General features: G+C 46.9%; 1 protein-coding gene across 11 annotated transcripts in view; it reads right to left on the bottom strand.

Moving 5' to 3' along the window:
• Nucleotides 1-23,056, bottom strand: part of phldb2b (pleckstrin homology-like domain, family B, member 2b) — a 265,080-nt gene that overhangs the window by 197,857 nt on the left and 44,167 nt on the right. For 8 of the 11 annotated variants that reach the window (XM_072584659.1, XM_072584664.1, XM_072584662.1 and 5 more), the window contains exons 4-6: nt 22,009-22,077; nt 18,447-18,570; nt 13,830-14,012 (exon numbers count right to left, since the gene is read on the bottom strand). In XM_072584659.1, coding sequence (XP_072440760.1) covers nt 13,830-14,012; nt 18,447-18,570; nt 22,009-22,077 — 376 coding nt within the window. Of the gene's footprint in view, nt 1-3,061; nt 3,188-13,829; nt 14,013-16,698; nt 16,901-18,446; nt 18,571-22,008; nt 22,078-23,056 lie in introns of those variants that run through there. The other 3 variants (XM_072584660.1, XM_072584667.1, XM_072584670.1) reach the window with 3 other exon arrangements.

Here is a 23,056-nt window from a genome sequence, read left to right as displayed (position 1 = left end):
GGGTGATGGAAGCAGTGACAATAAGTGGCTTTAAAAGGAAATTGGACAGCGTCTGGAGTTCAACTGCCCGTGACAATGGGAGAGAGAACAGGAAAAAACAGTGAAAGACAGAAGGAAGAAGTAACCACTGATGTAATTACACAAACATGGCCGTCAATTTGCACACAGCCACCTCCCAAAAAAGTAATGTTTTATTCCAGTGCTTCCCACACACTTTCCCCGTCAACTCAAATAAGGGCAGGACTTGTACAATTGGAAGTGAGCCCTTGGGTAGTGCTGTACAACAGAGAGGCCGATGTTCAGTTACACTATTCTTTGAAGTTTGCGTCACATGTAGACAGGATGGTTAAGAAGGTGTTTAGCACACTTGCTTTCATTGTGCAGACCTTTGAGTATGGATTGAGGTTGTACAGGACACTGGTGAGGCCTCTTCTGGAGTACTGTACCCATTTCTGGACACCCTTTTATAGGAAAGATACTATTAAGCTGAAGAAGGTTCAGAAAAGATTTACCAGGATGTTGCCAGGTCTGGAGGGTTTGAGTAATCAAGGAGAGGCCGGAGAGTCTGGGACCTTTTTCACTGGAGCGTAGGAAGCTGAGGGATGACCTTATAGAAGTTTATAAGATCATGAGGCGCATAGATACGGTGAATGGCTGGTGCCTTTTCCCTAGGGGTGGGGGATTTCAAGACCGAGAGGAGAAAGATTTTTAAAAGATGAGACAATTTTATTTTTTTTTAACAGAATGGGGCTTGCGTGTGGAATGAGCTTCCAGAGGATGTGGTGGATGTGGGTACAGTTACAATGTTTAAATGACGTTTGGAGAAATATATGAATAGGAGAGAAATACTTGGAGAGATATGGGCCAAGCGCAGGCAGGTGGGAATACTTTAGTTTGGGATTATGGTCAGCATATACTGGATAGACCAAAGGATTTGTTTCTGTGCTGTATTGTATGACTCCATGACTGTATACTACCTGTGAAAACTAGGTAGTGGTCAATCAAAGAGAAGTTCGGGGGTGGGGATGACATTTTTACCCAGAGGGTGTTGAAATAAATGGAACATTCATTCCCATGAGAATTTAGTTTTCAGACATGATTCATGTCTACAACACCAGGTAGTTAAATTAATGTTTACCATAGCAGCCGTTGCTGCACAGGAGCTCTCCACAGGAAAGCCCACTGGGGTCAGGACCCACAGCATGGGAAGTCCTGTTTCGGGCATGGCGCGAGGTATAAATATCGACATGGAAGAACACACCTACTGGGCTGGAGAAGGAGCAGAGGAGGGGCAAGACTAGATAGAATGGATGGGGTGGGGGGGATAGAGAAGGGGGGGTTGGTAGGAGAGCCTGGGTATTGGAGGTAGCAGGGAGTCCAGTGTGGAGAGGAGGAAAGGGGCCTTTGTACAGAGGATGGGGGCAGGGGCCAGGGTGGAGTGTAGGTGTTAGGGGCAGAGGGGAATAGGGGTGAGGAGGACTCCTGGGTGGAGAGGGGTAGTGGGGCAGGGGGGGGGTGTCATGGGTGGTGAGGTGGATAGGGTGCCCTGGGTGGAGGGAAGAGGGCTTGGGTGGAATAGGGGAATCCTGGCGGGGGGAGGGTTGGGGGAGGCTATTTGGAGAGGGGAAGATGGGTCCTGGGTAGAGGAGGGGAGGGCTTCCTGGGTGGAGAGGGGGGGACAAAGGTCCTATAAGGAGGGGGTGCTGGGTAGAGAGAAGGATCCTTGGTGAAGAGGAGCAGGGGACCAGGGGGAGGGTGCCCCGGGTGGAGAGGAGCAGAGGGACTAGGGGGAGGGGGTCCCGGGTGGGGAGGAGCAGAGGAACCAGGGGGACGGGGTCCTGGGTGGAAAGGAGCAGAGGGACTAGGGGGAGGGGGTCCAGGAGGGGAAGAGCAGAGGGACTAGGGGGAGGAGGGTCTGGGTGGGGAGGAGCAGAGGGACTAGGGGGAGGGGGTCCAGGAGGGGAAGAGTAAAGGGACTAGGGGGAGGGGGTCGGGGTGGGGAAGAGCAGAGGGACTAGGGGGAGGGGGTCCCGGGTGGGGAGGAGCAGAGGGACTAGGGGGAAGGGGGCCCGGGTGGAGAAGAGCAGAGGGACTAGGGGGAGGGGGTCCAGGTGGAGAGTGGGATCCTTATTGAAGAGGAACAGAGGGGCTTGGGATCCTGGGTGGAGACGGGGAGGCCAGCTGGAGATGGGATCTGGCTCGGGTCAGGGTCCAGGGAGGGGGTGCACGAGCTGTGCCTGGTTACAGAATACCAGAGCCTGTGCTGAGCTGAGGCTGGAGGTGGTCGACCTAGACTACACTGTGGACCTGGGCTTTAGAACTGACCGTCTGTTGGGTCTGGAACCTCAGTCAGACCCATGAGCTCAGATTAACAAACAGCACGGCACTTTCCAGAGAGACGTAGCCCCTCCCAGTGAATCACCCCAGTGCCCAGGGGAGTTACACTTACACACACACTCTCTCTTCAGCAGTGTGGACAGACCAATCTCCACCACCTCTCTGCACACAGTGAGAGGATGGGACTCTTAAGTGTGCTCCAAGTCCTGACTCTATTGGTCCGATCCTTAGCCATCACCGAACCAAATTACTGGGAGCCTGTTACAATCTACCTCCTTTCTCTCACTCCAGCCTCTGCTTGAGGGTCTGAGGCTGGGGCTGGCTGGTGCTTTAAAAAGCCTCAGGAATGCTGTTGACACCTCCTTCCAGCCGGAGAGAGGGCTCCTGCTTCTTAACGTCACTCCCCCGTCGGACAAACAAACAAAAGCAGGCGAAATCCTGACACAGTGCGTCAGCAGAGACAGCACTCGGTCTGAATCACCAGGAGACAAGACTGCTTGAAAGGAAACTCAGCCTGAAGCGCTTTGTCCACCCTCCTTTCAGCAGGATTTGAACCCTCTCTCCCCTTCCACATACACACACACACCTCTCCCATAGCAAGGAATTCTGCCTGCCACAAAACTTTCAGAGGAGAAATCTGAGCATTATACTCACAGCACTCAATTAAATCTGAGCCAAGCACAAACCTGAGTGAGAGTCCTTCTAACTGTCTAAAACCACTGACCTTTACAATGTGCCTGCCACAGGAGTCTGGCCAGACTGTCTGCTGTTACCTCCAGGCACTTTCAGTCTGGGAAGTTAGTCTGGAGCAGGCCGGCCTCCCACACACACGCCTCTTCCTCACCGTCACTTGAGGGAGGATCCCCCCCCCCCCCTTTAAATCCTCTCAAAGCTTCTCCCGCCCTCCTCTTCCCTCTGTCACAGGATTTGAGAGCGAAGAATTTCCTTTCAACGAGGGGAAATCAATCCCAGTGCGGAAATGAGACAGAGAGACAGAGAGAGAGAGACAGAGAGAGAGAGAGACAGGACTGCACTGCTTGCGAACTGTCTGCTAACGGCTCTGTCCCAGAGTGAGAGACAGAAAACCACATGTTTACCTAACCCCGTCTGCTCATCTTCAAGAGAACTCTTTCACTGTGCTGGAAAGAATGTGAAGAATCCCATAATTAATAGGTGCCAGTGTCTATCGGTATTGTATTTCCCCAAGAGAACATGTTGAGTTTGCAACTCCCCAGGGTCTGTGTTGACACTGCAGACTCCTCCACAAGGCTATAGCCTCCAAACGAGTCCCAGTCAAACCCCCGCCCCACTGACGAAAACCAAAGTTGCTGGAAAAGCTCAGATGTGGCAGGATCTGTGGAGAGAAATCAGAGTTAACGTTTCAGGCCCAGCGACCCTCCCTCAGATCCCTTCCCCTGCCCCACTGACACCATCTTTCCCATCGGAAATGTAAACACCTCAGTGGAAGGGTTCCTCTGTGCTCAAGGTGCTACTCAAATGCAGGTTGTCATCCCTGTCGTGACTGGCAGCTGATTCGCTACTCCCACCGTGCAAGAGAGCCAGACTTGATCCACCACAGGTCCTGACCCTCACTGCATTTGCTCGCTCTCCCACATACACATCCCAAATGCATTCTCATTATCTCGCACAGTAACAAGCAACCAGTGAGGTGACCAGCCATTAATTGCAAAGGTCTACAGTCACTGCACATGGAAATGGCTGGCAAGCTCACAATTATTGGCCATTCCTCACGAGGGCATTAGCAGAGTACCACCCAGTGCCCACACACAGATCTCGCCTTCCACTGAAGTGTCAAGTCATTGACAAAAACTTGGCTCAGTTTGGACCCTAGACAAAAAAACAAACTCACATTCCTGGGCGTCACAGTCGAAAGAAAGGACAACGGAGAACTACAAACCTGTGTGTACAGAAAACCAACAAACACTGACCAAATACTTAACTACACCAGCAACCATCCCAACACACACAAACGAAGCTGTATCAGAACACTATTCCAACGAGCCATCACACACTGCAGCACAGACGAACTTCAGAAAACAGAGGAGAACCACCTATACAACGTATTCAAGAAGAGCGGATACTCAAAAAATACAGTCCGCAGATTCCTCAGGAACAAACCACGACAAGCAGACCAAACACAGTCAGAAACCCTAACCACCTTACCATACATCAAAGAAGTCTCAGAAATAACAGCCAGACTACTAAGACCCCTCAGAATCCTAGTAGCACACAAACCCACCAACACTCTCAAACAAAAACTAACAAACTTAAAAGACCCAGTACAACCCATGGACAAAACTAACGTCATCTACAAATTTCCATGCAAGGACTGCCACAAACACTACGTAGGACAAACAGGAAGAAAGTTACCCACCAGGATACATGAACACCAGCTAGCCACAAAAAGACACGACCCTCTCTCCCTCATAGCCCTACACACGGATGAAAATAAAAACACCAATTCGACTGGGACAACACATCTATCCTGGGACTGGCTAAGCAAAGACATGCCAGAGAATTCCTAGAGGCCTGGCACTCCAACCACAACGCCATAAACAAGCACATAGATCTAGATGCCATCTATCAACCCCTCAGAAAACGAACAGGAAATGACATCACCACAAACCCCTGGAACCCCATCCAGGAGAAAGATATAAATAGAAAGCAGGAGACAACAGTATTGCCTCACTTGGAGGTCGCCACTGATGGTGTTACCTAACCAGGTAATGAAATGTCTGGATATCAAACCTACAGCTCAGTGAGCAAACCTACACCCTAAACCTCAACCTGAACTACAAACCTTCACAAACCTTGCACAAAAAACATGGTGGGGGGGTGGGCAAGAGAGAGAGCATTCACCACCTCAAAAGTGCTTCAGAGCCAATGATGTACTTTGAAAGTACTTTTTACACTGACACAACGGAGGAAACAGCATGATCAATTTGCACACAGGAAGCTTCCACAAGCAGCGAGTGACACACAGTCGGCTTCAGTAACGTTGACTGGAAGATAAACAATAGCTGATACACTCAGAGGATTCCCCCATTTCCTCCACAAATTTCTGCTACAGGATCTTTTCCCCAGAGAGGGGAGATGGGACCTCAGTTTATCTTGTTCACCAAAGATCATCAGACAGATTATTCCAAACCCACTACTATCTAGAAGGAGAAGGTCAGCAGATACATGGATGGAACTGGGACAAGAATGACAGTTGCAGTTCTGGGGTTTAGTTACAGTACAGTCAGGGAAGGTGGTAAAAGAGGTGGAGGTATGGCATTGTTATTTAAGGACAGTATTACAGTGACAGAAAGGACGTTTGATGAGGATTCATCGACTGAGGTAGAAACAGGTAAGGAGAGATCACCTTGTTGGGAATTTTCTATAGGCCTCCGAATAGATTCAGAGATTCAGAGGAAAGGATCGCAAAAATGATTCTGGATATGAGCAAAAGTAACAGGGTAGTTGTTTTGGGGGGCTTTAGCTTTCCAGATATTGACTGGAAACGCTATAGTTCGAGTACTTTAGATGAGTCTGTTTTTGTCCAGTGTGTGCAGGAGGATTTCTGACACAGTATGTAGACAGGCCAACAAGAGGTGAGGCCACATTGGATTTGATACTGGGTAATGAACCCAGCCAGGTGTTAGATTTGGAGGTAGGTGAGCACTTTGGTGATAGTGACCACAATTTGGTTATGTTTACTTTAATGATGGAAAGGGATTAGGTATATACCACAGGGCAAGAGTTATAGCTGAGGGAAAGGCAATTATGATGTGATTAGGCAAGACTTAGGATAGAGAAGGAAAATGTAGGGGATGGGCACAATTGAAATGTGGAGCTTATTCAAGGAACAGCTACTGTGTGTCCTTGATAAGTATGTACCTGTCAGGCAGGGAGGATGAGGTCAAGCGAGGGAGCCGTGCTTACTAAAGTTGAATCCCTTGTCGAGTGGAAGGTGGCTTATGTGAAGATGAGATTTGAAGGCTCAGTTAGGGAGTTTGAGAGTTACAATTTAGCCAGGAAGGACCTAAAGAGGGAGCTAAGAAGAGCCAGAAGGAGACGTGAGAAGTCTTTGGCAGATAGGATCAAGCAAATCCTAAAGCTTTCGATAGGTATGTCAGGAATAAATGAATGACAAGAGGAAGATTAAGGCCAGTCAAGGACAGGAGTGGGAAGCTGTGTGTGGAGTCTGAAGAGATAGGAGAGGCGCTAAATGAATATTTTCTGTAAGTATTCACACAGGAAAAAGACAATGTTGTCGAGGAGAATACGAAGATACAGGCTATTAGACTAGATCGGATTGAGGTTCACAAAGAGGAGGTGTTAGCAATTCTGGAAAGTGTGAAAATAGATAAATCCCCTGGGCCGGATGGGATTTATCCTCTGATTCTCTGGGAAGCCAGAGAGGAGATCGCAGAGCCTTTGGGTTTGATCTTTATGTCATCATTGAAGGCAGTAGGGCCTGGCATGAGTGCTTCAGCTATGAAGAGAGATTAGTCAGACTGTGATTGTTTTCCTTAGAGCAGAGAAGAGTGAGGCAGACCTGATTAAGCTGTACAGAGTTCAAAAGCTGTCTAGCTAGGGTAGATTGGGAGAAATATTTCTCCTTAATAGAGACAGGTCAATAACCAGGCGCACAGGTTAAAGGTAAGGAGCAGGAGGTCGAGAGAGGAATTGAAGAAACATTTTGTCATGCAGAGGGTGGTGGGTATCTGGAACTCACCGCCTGAAAAGGGTGGTGAAGACAGGAACCCTAAAGACATTTAAAAATATTTATACGAATACTTAAAACAGCACAGCACACAAGGTTATGGGCCAAGTGCTGGAAACCAAGGTTAGTATAGTTGATGACCAATGTGGACATGATGGGCTGAAGGGACACCTTCCGCACTGCAAAATCTCTAGGACACTCTCACTGAAGCTTCTAACCCCTGGTACCATTCTGGTAGAGGTCATCTGCTCCCTGTTTTGTTTATTTTCAATCCAACTTACCACACGTTGGGTTTTGACCTTTCTCACCAGTCTTTCACGTGAGAGCTTATCAAAAGATAACCATATGGTCTATGGTTAAACAAGGACTGCACGGTGTGACATTCTTGTTCACCTCCTCAACAAAAAAGAAAATTCCATCAGGTTAGTTACACATCGCTTTTCCTTGACAAAGCTCACCGCCCTTGTTCAATCTGTGTCTATCCAAACGTGGTTTAATGCTTTCCCCTCAGAATCCTTCCCAGTAATTTTCCCACCACTGAGGTTAGGCTGACTGGCCTTTCATTACACTGTTCCAACCTCTCTTTAAATAAAGGCACAGTTTTAGCTGTTGCTTAAACCCCTTCTCTGAAGGTTGGTGCCAGTTATTGGATGTAACAGCTGAGGCCCGATGAAACTTCACCACAACTTCCTTGTTCATATTCTGTGTCTCGACACGTTATGCCAAGGATCCCAAATGCTTATTAACAACTGTCTCAACTTGTCCTGACAGCTTCAAAGACTACTTAAGCCGCCCACCCCTCTCAAATCCGTCTGTCCCTGTAATCCTTTTAAAATGCATTCAGTATTGAGCAGGCTGTGGAATGAAAGGTTAATTCTACCTTTATGACCGAACCTGTGTGTAAGAGATGTGACCATGGTGATGCCACAACTGAGACCTGAGCTTGTGTTCAGCTCTGCCCAACATATCTGTTGGGAACAACATAATGAAAGGCCAGTCAGCCTAACCTCAGTGGTGGGAAAATTACTGGGAAGGATTCTGAGGCAAAGCATTAAACCGCACTCGGAAAGACACAGATCGAACAAGAGTCAAGAGCTTTGTCACCACCTCTGGAGCACTGTGAGCAGTTTTGGCCCCATAGTAGGGGCAGCACGATGGCTCAGTGGTTAGCACTGCTGCCTCACAGTGCCAGAGACCTGGGTTCAATTCCTGCCTCAGGCGACTGACTGTGTGGAGTTTGCACATTCTCCCCGTGTCTGCGTGGGTTTCCTCCCACAGTCCAAAGATGTGTAGGTTAGGTGAATTGGCCATGCTAAATTGCCTGTAGTGTTAGGTGAAGGAGTAAATGTAGGGGAGTGGGTTGGTGTGGACTTGTTAGGCTGAAGGGTCTGTTTCCACACTGTCAGTAATCTAAGTAAAGGTATTATTTCGTTGGAGAAGGATGATCCTTGGTACGGAGGGATTGTCTTTTGATCAAAGATTCAACAGGTTGTAACTCTACTCACTGGAGGAACGAGAGGCAATCTCACTGAGACATACAGGATTGCGGCCTACCAGCCTGAAAAGCCTCAGCATCGTCTGGAGTCAAGGCCCAGTATGGACTGGAGTCTAGGTGCCGGCATAGACTGTATTAGAAGGACTGTTATTCTACATTTTTTATTTATTTAACAATATTTTTCCCTCTTAAGAATTAGTACTTAAGAATCTGTACCTAAGATGGCGCCATAGGTGGCGATTTGTAAACTTTGCACCGTACTAATTTGAGCACCTGACAATAAAGCTAAGTCTAAGCCTCTTAGACGTTGAGATGATGTTCCCCCTCATGGGAGAGTCTAGGATGACAGGGCAGTGTTCATGTGTTTATTTAAGACTGAGATAGATAGATTCATGATCAGCAGGAGAATCAATGGTTATGGGGAAAAGAAAGGAAAATGGGCATTAGGAATATCAGATCAGCCATGATCCTACTGAATGGCGGAGAAGGATCGAGGGGCCGAATGGCCCACTCGTGTTCCTATTTCCGATGGTCATGTGTTCTTAATGCACACCACTGATGTTCTCTGAGCTAGATATGGGCTATCTGCTATCAACAACTCAGACCTAATCATCCTACACAAACTGGGTGTCTCCACAGGACTGAGATCACACATTCCGAGGGAAGGCTTCGGTGAATTGATCAGTGTCTCTGTGTGAGTAAAAGCACTCGGACACACTCTATCAGAATGCAGGTTCGTGCCCAGATGATTCCTACCCACTGTGTTTGTGGAAGGAAACGAGCCTGAGATTTATTGCTGCCTGCCAGGCAAGCTTTAACTCTCCAGAAATCCCATCTGCGTACTTTATGTTTCCACATCCCCTCCCACCTCTACTTCATGCCATTTTCTCAGCCGTTCCACGTGAAACCCTTCACTGATCACTCGCCACCGCTCGGGAGGAAAGCGGTGTGGTTGTTTGTTTAGTGCTCACACCTTCCTGCAGTGTGCCGGGTCGCTGAACATACTCTCTGTCAGAATGACGAGCTAGCACATTGGAAACTGCAACAAAAGGAGGTCATTCAGCCCCTCAAGCCTGCTTGGATATTAAAATGGATCAGAGCTGACCATGTTTCTCTACTTGACTTTCCCACCCCCAGTTGCCCCCTATCCCCTGATATCTCGAATATCCAAGCATTCCAAGTGGATTCGGACTATGAAGATGATAAGCAATAGAGAAAGCTAGTAGAGAACCTGGTTGCTGTTAAAGGACACTTTTTGCCTTGCACCTTTCAGGACCATTCGCAAGAGTGCCAAAAATAAAGGAAAACAGCATTTTCTATTGTACGAGAAGACAGTGCTGATTAGATGGCAAGTGGACTCTGAACAGTAAAGGCTGGTGAAAGCATTGTCATGGACAATGCACTGGCTAGATGATAACTGACAGTTAACTATCAAACTGTGTTTCAATTTAAGCCGGACAAATTGATTAGTCAGGGCAATAGTATAAAAATATACCATTAAAAAAAGTTGGATGCCTGTTGACATGCTTCAATAAAATGACTGTTTTACAGCATTCCTCCAAGTTATAGCCTAGAGGTCAGAAGTTTAATAACAACAAAACAGACTGTAAAGACTCAGTAAGCCAGACAACATCACAGGAGAGAAACAGAGATCAGGTTTCAGGTCAATTACCTTCCACCTCTCTTCAGTTCTGATGGAAGTGAAAGAATTTTTGATCCGGTGGATGTTGGGGAGGAAGAAACAAACTACAAAGGGGAAGATGTGATAAACAGGAGTTCAGCGGAGATTAATAACACTAGATGTAATGATGCAATAGCCGATAGGTGTGCCAATGGACCGAATGAAGAGAGAAGGGTTGTGCCACAAATAAGTGAGATTTCAGTACCTACATATCCTTCTCTGAATCATGGAATCTGTAGGGATTATACACAGTAAATAATGCAAAGGGCTCAGTTAAAACCTCAGCTGTGTCTTCAGGTTCCTCACACACAATATCACCTCTTTCCTCCCAACTGGGCCCTTCTCTTTCCCTGGTTTTTCTCATCCCCCAGTAAGCTCATAAAAAGCCTCTACATTTTCTTTAATGTTACCCATTTTTCACATCCCTGTTTTCTCGTCTAATTTGTTTTTGTTTTAAAACCAACCACCTGCACTTTCTCTAGGCCTCGACCATAAGCTTCCTTTTCCTTCCTTAACCAATCTTGTACATTCCATTGACATCCCGGGTTCTCTGGACTTGTTGGTCTCACTCTTCACCTTGAATGAAACATATTGGCCGTGCACTTTTACTATGACCCTTTTGACTGTACGGGGCAGCACGGTGGCTCAGTGGTTAGCACTGCTGCCTCACAGCATCAGGGTCCCAGGTTCAATTCCAGCCTCGGCCGACTCTGTGTGGAGTTTGCACGTTCTCCCAGTGTCTGCGTGGGCTTCCTCCGGGTGCTCCAGTTTCCACCGACAGTCACAAAGATGTGCAGGTCAGGTGAATTGGCTATGCTAAATTGCCCGTAGTGTTAGGTGCATTAGTCGGGGGGGAGGGGGGGGAAGTGGGTTGGTGTGGACTTGTAGGGCTGAAGGGCCTGTTTCCACACTGCAGGGACGGTGGCACAGGGCGGCACGGTGGCACAGTGGTTAGCACTGCTGCCTCACAGCGCCTGAGACCCGGGTTCAATTCCCGCCTCAGGCGACTGACTGTGTGGAGTTTGCACGTTCTCCCCGTGTCTGCGTGGGTTTCCTCCGGGTGCTCCGGTTTCCTCCCACAGTCCAAAAAGATGTGCAGGGTCAGGTGAATTGGTCATGCTGAATTGCCCGTAGTGTTCGGTAAGGGGTAAATGTAGATGTATGGGTGGGTTACGCTTCGGCGGGGCGGTGTGGACTTGTTGGGCCGAAGGGCCTGTTTCCACACTGTAAGTAATCTAATCTAATCTAATCTAATCTAATCTAAGTAATCTAATCAGAATGTCTGCCACTGCTCTGATGTGACTTTTCCTGCATGTAGTTGCTCTAAGTCCATAAACTTGGTCTGAACTTTCTTACAACCTGGGTCTGAAACTCAGGTAAATTGGGGAATTCTGTATACATTTCACTTTTGCAGTGACTCCAAGATAGTGGGGCTTGATTTCCAACACACTACTCAAGTGAGGTGTCATGACTTCATGAATTAACTGAATTCCAATCCACAAGATATCACACAGGGATTTTAACTCTCATCTTCAAGTCGTTATGTAGCGGCTGCAGTCTATTTACAAATTCAGCCATTTCTTGATAGCCCGTGGAGTGTGAAGGAGGTACATGATGCAAGATTAGGGAGAGACCTGTTAAAACTGTACACTGAGCAGACAGTGCATGTTCAAAATACAAATAGAGGGGCCCCCGATTTACAAACATCCGACTTACGAACACTGATACTTCTGAAAGCAATTCCATACGTGGTTGCAATTTTAAAGACAGCTGTATTTACAAACAGCTGTATTCGTTTGTCCTGTATTGTGTTTTATACAAATCGACTTGTGAATGGACTCCAGAACAGAACCTAATCACAACCCAGGGATTGCCTGAACTTGGACAACAACAACATCTTTGCAACCAGCGAAGGTCATATGAAGTCATGACAGATCATGGTGCTACATTGCAAAGGAACAGAATTCAGCTCAGGCTAATGTACAACACACCAATCATACATGAGAATAGTCAGGAAGAACACTCCAATGATGATGATTGTACAATGATATTAAGCTCTTCCTGATGAAGAGATGACGCTCGAAATGTCGATTCTCCTGCTCCTCGGATGCTGCCAGACCGGCTGCGCTTTTCCAGCACCACACTCTCGACTCTGACATCCAGCACTTTCCTCAGTCCTCACTTTCCCCCAGTGATATGAAGGGACAGCAACTAGCAGCAATATAACTAGTCAGCAAACAAGCACAACAGTGAACAAGATATAATTCTGCACTCTGTATGATTACCACCTCAACATGTTGGCAAACCTCCAAAGTGTTACACTGAAGTCTAAAATGTTAGTCTTATGAATTCTTGCTGTAGCCGTTTGAAAAATCATTGAATTGATAACAAGTCCGATACACAAATATATATGTCTGCTCAGGAGAAGTTTTTCATCTTTGCAAAATAAGAATATGGCTGTGTTATGTCTTCTGGTCAGTATGTCCGTATATATCTATGCAACCTCAGGAGACAAATGTCTCACACTCCATCTTATCTCAGACTGGAAGCAAAATGCTCTCTTGTAAGCTATTGGTTTACTATCAGCCCAGACGCTTATGTGACTAGTGAATGTAACATTAATGTATAATATTTAATTGCAATAAAAACCGGTTGAATTCTTCAATACCACAACTTTAAGGCAGTTTCGCATGCTCCAGGAAAAATATAAATAATATGAGCATCGCAGCAGCAGGTAAAAATACCCTCCTCGAGGCTGACAATGACCCTCTGGCACCTGAAATTTCTGTCCCTCCTTTAGGCCGAAATGATGGGAATGAAACTAATCCGAGACGTTGGTCCACATACTCTTCGATACTTAACTTTCCAAACACGAGCACCAACCTTGCTGGCAATCTCCTCCGTCCTTACTAAGTGTGACAACTGACTGAAGGGTGGCATGGTGGCTCTGTGGTCAGCACTGCTGCCTCACAGCTCCAGGGCCCCAGGTTCGATTCCAGCCTCGGGCGACTGTCTGCGCGGAGTTTAAACATTCTCCCCGTGTCTGCGTGGGTTTCCCCAGAGTGCTCTGGTGTCCTCCTACGGTCCAAGGTTAGGGCGGACTGGCCATGCTAAATTGCCCATAGTGCCCAGGGATGTGTGGGTTAGCCACGGGAGATGCAGGGTTACAAGGATAGAGTTGGGGGAATGGGGGTGGGATGCTCTTCAGAGAGTTGGTATGGACCCGTTGAGCCGATTGGCCTGTTTCCACACTGTAGGGATTCTATGATATTGCCAACTGGCTGTCACAATTAATTAACTGTATTGTTTGTTGAATTTAAATTCCACCGGCTGCCCCGGTAGGATGTGAACCTATCTCACCTCCCCCAGTGCTTTACTGGTCCAGTAGCACTCCCATTCTGTCACCATCTCCCTGCATACAGCATGTCCACCCCAACATCCAAGTTACAGCTGAAGCTGCTCACTGTGCAGCCTTACTACATCAACGTGCTCACCAGCCTGACACACTGTATACACAGATCCACCCCCCCCCCCACTCTTGTATTTCTAAACAACGGGAACCCACAATAAGAGAGTATATGACCTACCCTGTGTCAGCGGAGTGGGCTCTTTCACTGGAAGTCCATCCATTGTGCAGCAGTTTCCACACGGATACAGCTTGATCAGCCCCTTTCGGTTTTCGATATAGCAATGTTCAGGTGCCACGTCCTCCCCCTGTAATATAATGTCCTGAGGTATAGGAGCGTCTTCAGTGCCGATCCGAGTTGTACCTGAAGAGCACACGCAAACACATTACCTTCAGCCCAGTGTGTCTGCAATTGAGTGTAATCCTCATTGTCACTGTAGCTACTGCCCTGGCAGGGCTGAGGTGGTTTCTCAGCTGATGATCCCTGTCTCAAACACATCAAGTCAACATGTCCCAACCCGCATTCCATGGCACTGTTCCCCGAGTTTGCAAAAGTACACAGACTCATACAGTGCAGAAGAGGCCTTCCCACTCCCTGAGTCTGCGCTGACAGATGGCACAGAAACAGGCCATTCAGCCCAACAGGTTCATGCTGGGACTTGTCGTGAACTCAAGCCTCGGCCCAACTTACTTTATCTCATCCTATCTCCAGGTGCTTCGATAACCTTCACCTTCATCTGTTCATCCAGTCATCCCATCTGTTCTATTGTTATGAAGCAGTGTGATCCTGATGTTAATTTGTAATATACTGACTGGGCCCTTGAAGCCAATTGGAGAGGATTGAGGAATCTTGTCTAATGAGCAACAGGCCTTCGCTCGTCGCTCTCTCTTTGTTTGTAAATCCACTCTGCAAAGCTCAGGAGCTGAAAACTCACGAGTGGTCATCTTTAACACTCCAAGGTTTCCTGAAGTGAATTTCAGAATCTACCTCACCATCTATAGCAAAAGGGAATTCAGCCAGTTACAACAGTTCCATGGTGACACTCCTGTGCCATGAGGTTAGGTGTGCAGAATAACTTTGGATACAGCTCACCATGTGACTTAACCTTTTCTCCTGAGTGTAAATTTGATGTGGCCAAAGTACCTTTGCAGTAACAGTCTGGAGAGTTTGCCTATTTCCTTGTGTTTCCTCAGGCTTGTGTGTGTGTGTTTTGTTTTTTCAAAGGTTAATTACATGTATATGTTTGCATAGACCAAACTGTCAGGCAATAACCTTTGCAACTGTGTTGATTCAGTTGTATTGATAATAAACAGTTAACTAATGAAATCTGGCAAACTTGTTTCTCATACTAAACCTGATAGAGTCCCAGACTTACATAAAATACCCAAACTACCATCCTGGTTAAATTAAAACTTTGTCATGACCAATAGAGGAGGGAAACTAGGAAAGGATTCAGTGCACCCGTCCAACCTCTGTCATATTATTACTTACCCCATCTACCACACCCTGCAGGAGTGATTTCAACCAGTTCACCACTTTTGACTGAAGCTAGGACAAATTAGATGGATGTCAAAACTCAACTGCCTTGTTCCCAACTCCAAGATGATGAAGATCGAAGGGACATGCATTGTGGGAGAGTGCTGTAACAATATGCATACACTTACAGCAGCTTTGACCTGGAGGAATGTAATGTGCATTGAGAGAGAAATGGACGGCTGGTGTTATGAACTGAGGTCACTGTTTCCTTTTCTAGTCCCATTAGTGGTGACTGAGTACTTATTTGGCCTCACTCGGCCTGGGTTCCAGTCCCACTGCTCCAGAGGTGTGTAAGTACTTTCTTTGAACTGGTTGATTAGAAAATACCTTGAGGTCTCAGACTGTATTAAATTCCACAATAAGAAACAGTTTTTTTTAGTCAACAACAAATATCTAGTCTCTTAAAGTTGCAAGAAATATGACACAGTGGTGAGCACTGCTGCCTCACAGCACCAGGGTCCCAGGTTTGATTCCCGCCTCAGGCGACTGACTGTGTGGAGTTTGCACATTCTCCCCGTGTCTGTGCGGGTTTTCTCCGGTTTCCTCCCACAGTCCAAAGCTGTGCAGGTTAGATGAATTGGCCATGCTAAATTGCCCATGGTGTTAGATGGATTAGTCAGAGGGAAATAATGAGTTACTCTTTGGAGGGTTGGTGTGGACTTATTGGGCTGAAGGGCCTGTTTCCACACTGTAAGTAATTTAATCAAACAGTTGCATTGTGCAAATAAATATCTACCCTTTAAAAATATTAACACAATCATCTTAAAAAAAGAAAACTCTACAGAATGCTAACTTTAAAGTACACTGGCCAAGTAATAGTTTAACTCATGGGACAGGAAAGGATAAGACATGACTTGTTCCAAGTGGATTTGTTGTCACAAAAGCTGCTAGCATTGGCCTGTCTTTCTGGGGTTGACCCTGGGAAAAAGCAGCAATAGGGTAGGGGGTGGGTTTGGGAAGGATGCTCTTCAGAGGGTTGTCATGGACTCAGCAGGCTGAATGGCCTGCTTCTATAATGTAGGGGCTCACTGATTGCCAGCAGTGCCAACAGCGCGTGGAAAGGAAGTAAAGTTTCAAATGTGATGGTGCACTCGCTGCAGATGTTCCAGCCTCAGAAAAGCCTCAATGTAAACACAGAGCTCACTCAGACAACTCAGTAATCCATCAAAACAAGAGCTGATGCAAACTGACTGGCCTCCCACTGTTTCATGTTAAATTCCGAATACAGTTTGCATGTTTACCCAGCTCGAGAGACAGATAATGGGGGTCTGCTACAGAGCTTCAGATACCCTCCCACTCTGTAAGTGAGGGAACAAAATTGACAATATAACCACCGCCTAATTTCTTTACTAAAAAGAGTCCAGCCTAGACTAATGTTAAAACGTGTAGGCACCATGAAAGGTTTTTTAAAAAAGACTACAAGCATGTTTATTTTTCTCATTGAACAAGCACTTAGCACGCAACCGAACAGATTTCTCTCTGAAATTCACATCAAACTATTTTCAGTCATTACCTCCTGCCTTCAGTCTTGGAGTTGCTGATTTGCGTCAAACCAGGTTCAGGCTTGGATATTGCACAAGTCCTCAGCACTCTCGACTCTGACAGTGACTGAAGGGGGCTGTCATTGTGAGAGACTCGCACAGCGGGGAGAGGGAAAGAAAGACAGAACGGGTCTTGCTGCAGTCCCGGCTGGAGGCTCACAGTCTGGAGCTGCCAGAGCTCCACAGCTGCTCAACAGCATTTGTACAGCCCCACCCCACCTCGCGTTCTCTCTCCCCTCCCTAACCCAGGGGAACTGACCTTTACTGTAGAACACCAAACCACCACCAGCAACTCCCCCCCCCCCCCCCCACACCCTCCGCTCCCCCGACTGTGCAGTGAGATGCCTCAGGACCAGGGATCCAACCCAGCGGCCTGTGCAGCTTGTTTACAGATTTCAGCTGATCGCCACTTCCAGGAATTGAACCAAATATCAACCTTCCAGCTGGGGCCACGTTCGCACAGGGGGCTCTCCAGATCAAATGACACGTCGTAATATCCGAGCGGTCAGTGCCCTCGGATGTTTCACTCTCTCATGTTTTCACTGTGGGCTGGCCACATCCTGTGTGATTGTCCTTTCAGCCTCCACTTGGTCCTCGATCAAATGATCACTGGACATTAATCCACATTAATAAATCACAGGAAAGGTTTGGTGCGTGTGTGTCTGTAAGTGTTTGTGTGTGTGTGTGTGTGTGTCTGAATGCGTATGTCTGTATGTGTCTGTAGCTGTGTGTATATGTCAGTGTGTGTGTCTGTATGCATATGTGTCTGTGTATGTCTGTATCTGTAGGTGTTTGTGTCTGTAGCTGTGTGTGTCTCTGGGTGTGTGTGCATCTGTGTGTCTGTGTACATCTGTGTGTCTGTGTGTGTCTCTGTGTCTGTGTGTCTGTTTGTAGGTGTGTATGTGCCTGTAGGTGTGTGTCTGTATGTATATGTGCCTGTAGATGTCTGTTTGTTGGTGTGTCTATTTGTATGTGTGTGTGTCTGTGCGAGCGTATGCATGTGTATGTCTGCCTGTGTATCTTCCTGTGTGCATGTGTGTGCGCGTGTGTGTAGGGGTAATATCACTGGCCTAATAACCCAGGCCAAAGTGCTGTGGGTCCATGCGTTCAATTCCCACCTCAACGGCTGATGGGAATAAATTCTGAGGATAGTAGATTTTTACAAGTTAAAAAGGACAAATGATGTGGAGAAAAACAGGTTGGAGGAGAAGATCAGCAATAGTCTCACGAATGGCCAACCCTTGGTTCTCCTGCTGCTAATTGATAGAGATTGATAGATTCTTGTTGTCTCAAGGAATTAAGGGCTACGGGGAGAATGTGGGTAAGTGGAGTTGAAATACCCATCAGCCATGATTGAATGGCGGAGTGGACCCGATGGGCCGAATGGCCTTATTTCCACTCCTATGTCTTATGGTCTTAATAATGGTCGGAAGCTAGTCTCAGGGAACGGTGACCATGACGACAGCCTTCTGGTTCACAAACATCCTTCAAGGAAGGAAATCTGCTGTCATTACCTGGTCTGACCAACAGGCTCACAGCAATGGGGCTGACTCCGAAATGGCGCCAGCAAGTCACTCAGTTCAACGTTAGAGATGGGCAACAAATGGCCGATGCCCGTATGCCATGAAAGAAGTCAAGGAAAAGCAAATAAATAAAAGTAGTTGTACATTTGCAAGGACAACTTTGTATTAAGCAGACGGACCATTGACCTGTTTCTTACCCTGGTTTATTGGCAGCAGTGTAATAGCAATGCTGAGACGCCCACGACCCAAACTCACTAAATGAGGTTTCTCCGATTGCATCTTCAAACCTTTCCCAATGTCAATGATATCCAGTGGCGTACTCTGCAAGTAAACCCAAAAGCAACATCACTTCCCGCATCAGGCAAGGTCTGCATTTATATAGCGCCTTTCACCACCTCAGGGACAAAGCTCTGCAACCAACAACGCACTTCTGAAGCGAGATGTGCTGTTGAACCTCTGCTCTGGCACTTGTCAAAGAATGCCAAATTTCAAACAATCACAACAGTTCACACCCCCAGGAGACATAACGGTGCTGATTGGTTGTTCAGCGCCAATATATTTGCAAAATGCTGACAGGACAAAGAGAGCCAAGAGACCATAGAGAAATGGTTTCCTCTGATGGGGTAGTCCAGAATGTGGAGGCCAAGTGGGAGGTCATATCAAGATCATGGCACTGAGGTCATGTTCTGGCAGAGCAGGATTGAGGGGTTGAATGGCCAACTCCTGCTCCTGTTTCAGGTATTTCAGATGCGGGCACTGAGGAACTCAACTCAAAACGAACAGCTTCCTCACACTCCCTGGGCCAAGGGAGAGGGAATCAGCCCAACAGAAGTGATCACTCAATTTCTGACTCTGCCCCTGGGCCAACAGGTGTCCAGTCACACCAGCTATACACATAACCCCTTTCCCCCAACCCGATTCTGGTACAACAATGAACAATAACAACTTACATTGACCAGGCACCACTGGCATCGTAAATTCTCCCACAGTGCTTCACAGGAATGACAAGCAGATGAGACTGGACCCCGAGTGACGAGCAGTCAGGATTGGATACTGAGTCACGTATTGAGACACTCAGAAGAGGGCCAGAGACTTGGCTGCGGGCATTAATATTAACCGGTTTCTTAAAACAGGGGAGGTAGCATCAATAAGGGCCAAGAGACAGAGGAAATGAGTTGAAGGACATCAGGGGATGCACGGGAGGTGAGAACTGGAGGGATGTAGAAATCTCAAGAGGGTGTATAAGGTGTTATGAAGCTAGGGAGTGAGCAAGAGCATGGAGGATTAGCACTGGAAGATGGAAATTTTAGAATTGGCATATAGGAACATAGGAGCAGGAGTAGACCATTCAGCCCCTTGAGCCTGTTCTGTTTCTAAATCATGACCATCATCTACTTCAACACCATTTTCCTGCACTATCTCCATATCCCTTCATGCCTTAATATCTAAAATATCTATCAATCTCTTCCTTGAACATAGTCAAATGACTGGACCTCCACAGTCCTCTGGAGTAGAGCATTTCCAAGAATTCATTCCCCTCCAGATAAAGAAATTCCTCCCCGTCTCAGTCTTCGTGGACCTGCTCCTTATTCTGAGGCTTAGTTTTGGACACCCCTCAGTCAGACGAGACATCCTTCCTGTAGCTGTTCTATAACTAGAGTCCCTTGACTTCATGACAGCCCCAAAGGTTCTTAAGAATGACAGAACATTACTGAGGAAACAAGGGGAGCAGAAACCCTCCCATTCCCAATACATCCTGAGGAATTTTGCTTCCAACCCTGTTGCTGTCTGGAGTGGACCGAAAATTCATGGACAAGGCCTAAGGCCTAGCCTCAGGTAAGGTCTGAAACTCCCCTAATGCAGAGCTATGGTACTGTAGGCCTCAAAATAGGCCAAAGTCATCTCCACCACACCCAGTCAGGAGCCGCAAAACATAAAATTCCTACTGAACCAGATTACTACAGCAACAGCTTCAATGGAAATAATTGGACATTCAGTTTTTGGTTCTATTGAAGCAACAGTGTCTAGATCAGAGTGGTGCTGGGAAAGGACAGCCAGTCAGGCAGCATCCGAGGAGCAGGAAAACCGGCGTTTTGGGCAAAAGCCCTTCATCAGGCCTCTATTGAAGCAACAGCATATCCCATTCCCTCCTGCTGAACCTGCCCAGCTGTAAAACAGATATTTAAGCATGAAAGACCAATCAAACTTGGACACGTGACCCAGACTTGACGGACAGATCACTCGGCATGAAGGGAAAATGTTAAGGAAACATCTCCCAACACTAGCTCTCTTTGGACTAAATCCCTGGGAGTATTTCCCGATTTCTCGTTATGGAACACTTGGTTTTCAGAAACACCCAACGTGGATTCTTGCACTCCGTTGCCAAAAATATAGGATCACAGGAGATGCAAACCACAGGAGGCGACCATTTGGCCCGCTGCGTTGCCAGCATTCTCTGTAATAGCAATGCAGCAGCTAGACCCACCTCCCCTGTTAACCTCACCCCCAACCCCAGCCTTCCCTGTAGCATTCCAAACCTTTCTCTTCCGATGATGATCCCATTCCCTTTTGAAAGACAGGGTTGAGTCTGCCTCCATCACAGTGAAGACTCACAATGGAAAGAAAGATTTTCCTCATCTTGGAATTGTTTCCTTGGCCACTCGTGTTACACCCATGGCTCACAGCCCTACTGTCCACTGAGAGCAGTTTCTCACTGCCTGCTCTGTCCAGACCTCTGTCCCATCTCTCCGCTCAACTTCCAATCCCAGCTTCTCTCACCCATACAACAAATTGAAGTCTCTCATTACCGAAACCATGGCTGTAAATCTTTTCTCTACCTTTTCCATCTTTCACTAGATGAGATCACCAGAGTAGTGATTCAGCGTGAGGCTGCTCCAATAAGCCCAGGCCAAGGTAGTGCTTCGATCTGGACTTATTGAGAAGGTGGACATGGTGACCATGGTGACCAGGCAGCAGAGATCTGTGCCCTCAGCTACTCATCGTTTTAGCAGCATTTCTTGCAACAACTAGTGCAATCACCGTAATATTACTGCAAATGAACATACAACGTCTGGACAGACGATAAGTGTGGACTGTGTGAAATGAGAACTCTCGGTCTCAGTATGTAGTGGAGTTAGCGCCACTGGATGGCACCAAAATAACAACCATGTCACACTCAACAGGAGACTGGCCAACATCACACTGGGTTCAAACACTTGGAATTCTGCATTCAATTCTGGTCTCCCTGCAATAGGAAAGATGTTGTGAAACTTGAAAGGGTTCAGAAAAGATTTACCAGGATGTTGCCAGGGTTGGAGGATTTGAGCTACAGGGAGAGGCTGAACAGGCTGGGGCTGTTTTCCCTGGAGCGTCGGAGGCTGAGGGGGTGACCTTATAGAGGTTTACAAAATTATGAGGATAGGATAAGTAGCCAAGGTCTTTTCCCAAGGGTAGGGGAGTCTAAAACTAGAGGGCATAGGTTTAGGGTGAGAGGGGAAAGATATAAAAGAGACCTAAGGGGCAACTTTTTCACACAGAGGGTGGTACGTGTATGGAATGAGCTGCCAGAGGAAGTGGTGGAGGCTGGTACAATTGCAACATTTAAGAGGCATCTGGACTGGTATATGAATAGGAAGGGTTTAGAGGGATATGGGATAAATGCTGGCAAATCGGACTAGATTAATTTAGGATATCTGATTGGCATGGATGAGTTGAACTGAAGGGTCTGTCTCCATTAATCTGCATGACTCTAAGACTCACTTGCACTACCTCTGTCTTCGATGCCTCCTTTTCTCCTGGTGCAGTTTCGAGCCCAGACTTTCTCACCTCCTGTAGGTTGTTGAAAAGAATGAATATTTACATTTAGTCACAGGCCCAGGCAATGGAACAATTTAGAAGCAGAACATCATATACCACAGAAGGAGGTCATTTGACCTTGTTTGCCTGTACTACCTCTCGGAGATTATCCAATCCGTTGTTGTCTTTCTCCATAGTTCTATATCATAGGAGACATTGCAACATTCACCAATCAGATGCTGGTCCCAAACCTGTGACATATTTATATTTGAATACCTTTAAAACAATCATTCATGGAATGTGGGCATCTTTCGATAGGCCATCATTTATTGCCCATCCTTAATAGCCCAGAGGGCAGTTAAGAGTCAACCACATTGCTGTGGGTCTGGAATCCCACGTAGGCCAGAATGAGTAAGGATGGCAGTTCCCTTTCCTGAAGGACATTAGTGAAGGAAATGATGGGTTTTTCCTGACAATTGGCAGTGGTTTCATGGTCAATCATTAGAGCCCTGAATTCCAGATATTTTACTGAACTTTAATTCCATCAGCTGCCCATAGCAGGATGTCCTTGCCCAAAATGTCGATTCTCCTGCTCCTCGGATGCTGCCTGACCTGCTGTGCTTTTCCAGCGCCACTCTAATCTTGTCCCAAGAACATCAGCTGAGTTTCAGGATTAATAGTCTAACAATAATACCATTGGAGCACTGTCTCTCAAAATTGAATTCGGGCAATTGCTGATTGCACTTGAACTGACAATTAGCCAGCTGACTGACTAACATCCTAGATGACAGCATCCTGGCAGTCAGCATATTGAAGCATACTCCCCAAACCTCTCAGATACCTATTGTATTTCTGAACCTTCAGGGCAGAACTCCACCGTAAGGCTTTCCATAAATAACCCAGCTGAGCCAAAACAGGAGCCTTCAGCATTTACAAACTTTTTAGAAGTTGATTTAAAAAAAGGCAGGTGAATTCTCCACAACATAGTTTACATGGACTTACTTTTGTCTCC

Source organism: Chiloscyllium punctatum, chromosome 15 (assembly GCF_047496795.1).
Source record: "Chiloscyllium punctatum isolate Juve2018m chromosome 15, sChiPun1.3, whole genome shotgun sequence".
In the NCBI taxonomy this organism is placed as follows: Eukaryota; Metazoa; Chordata; class Chondrichthyes; order Orectolobiformes; family Hemiscylliidae; genus Chiloscyllium; species Chiloscyllium punctatum.
The sequence above is the reverse complement of the archived record's forward strand: the minus strand, read 5'-3'. Positions and strand labels throughout refer to the sequence as shown.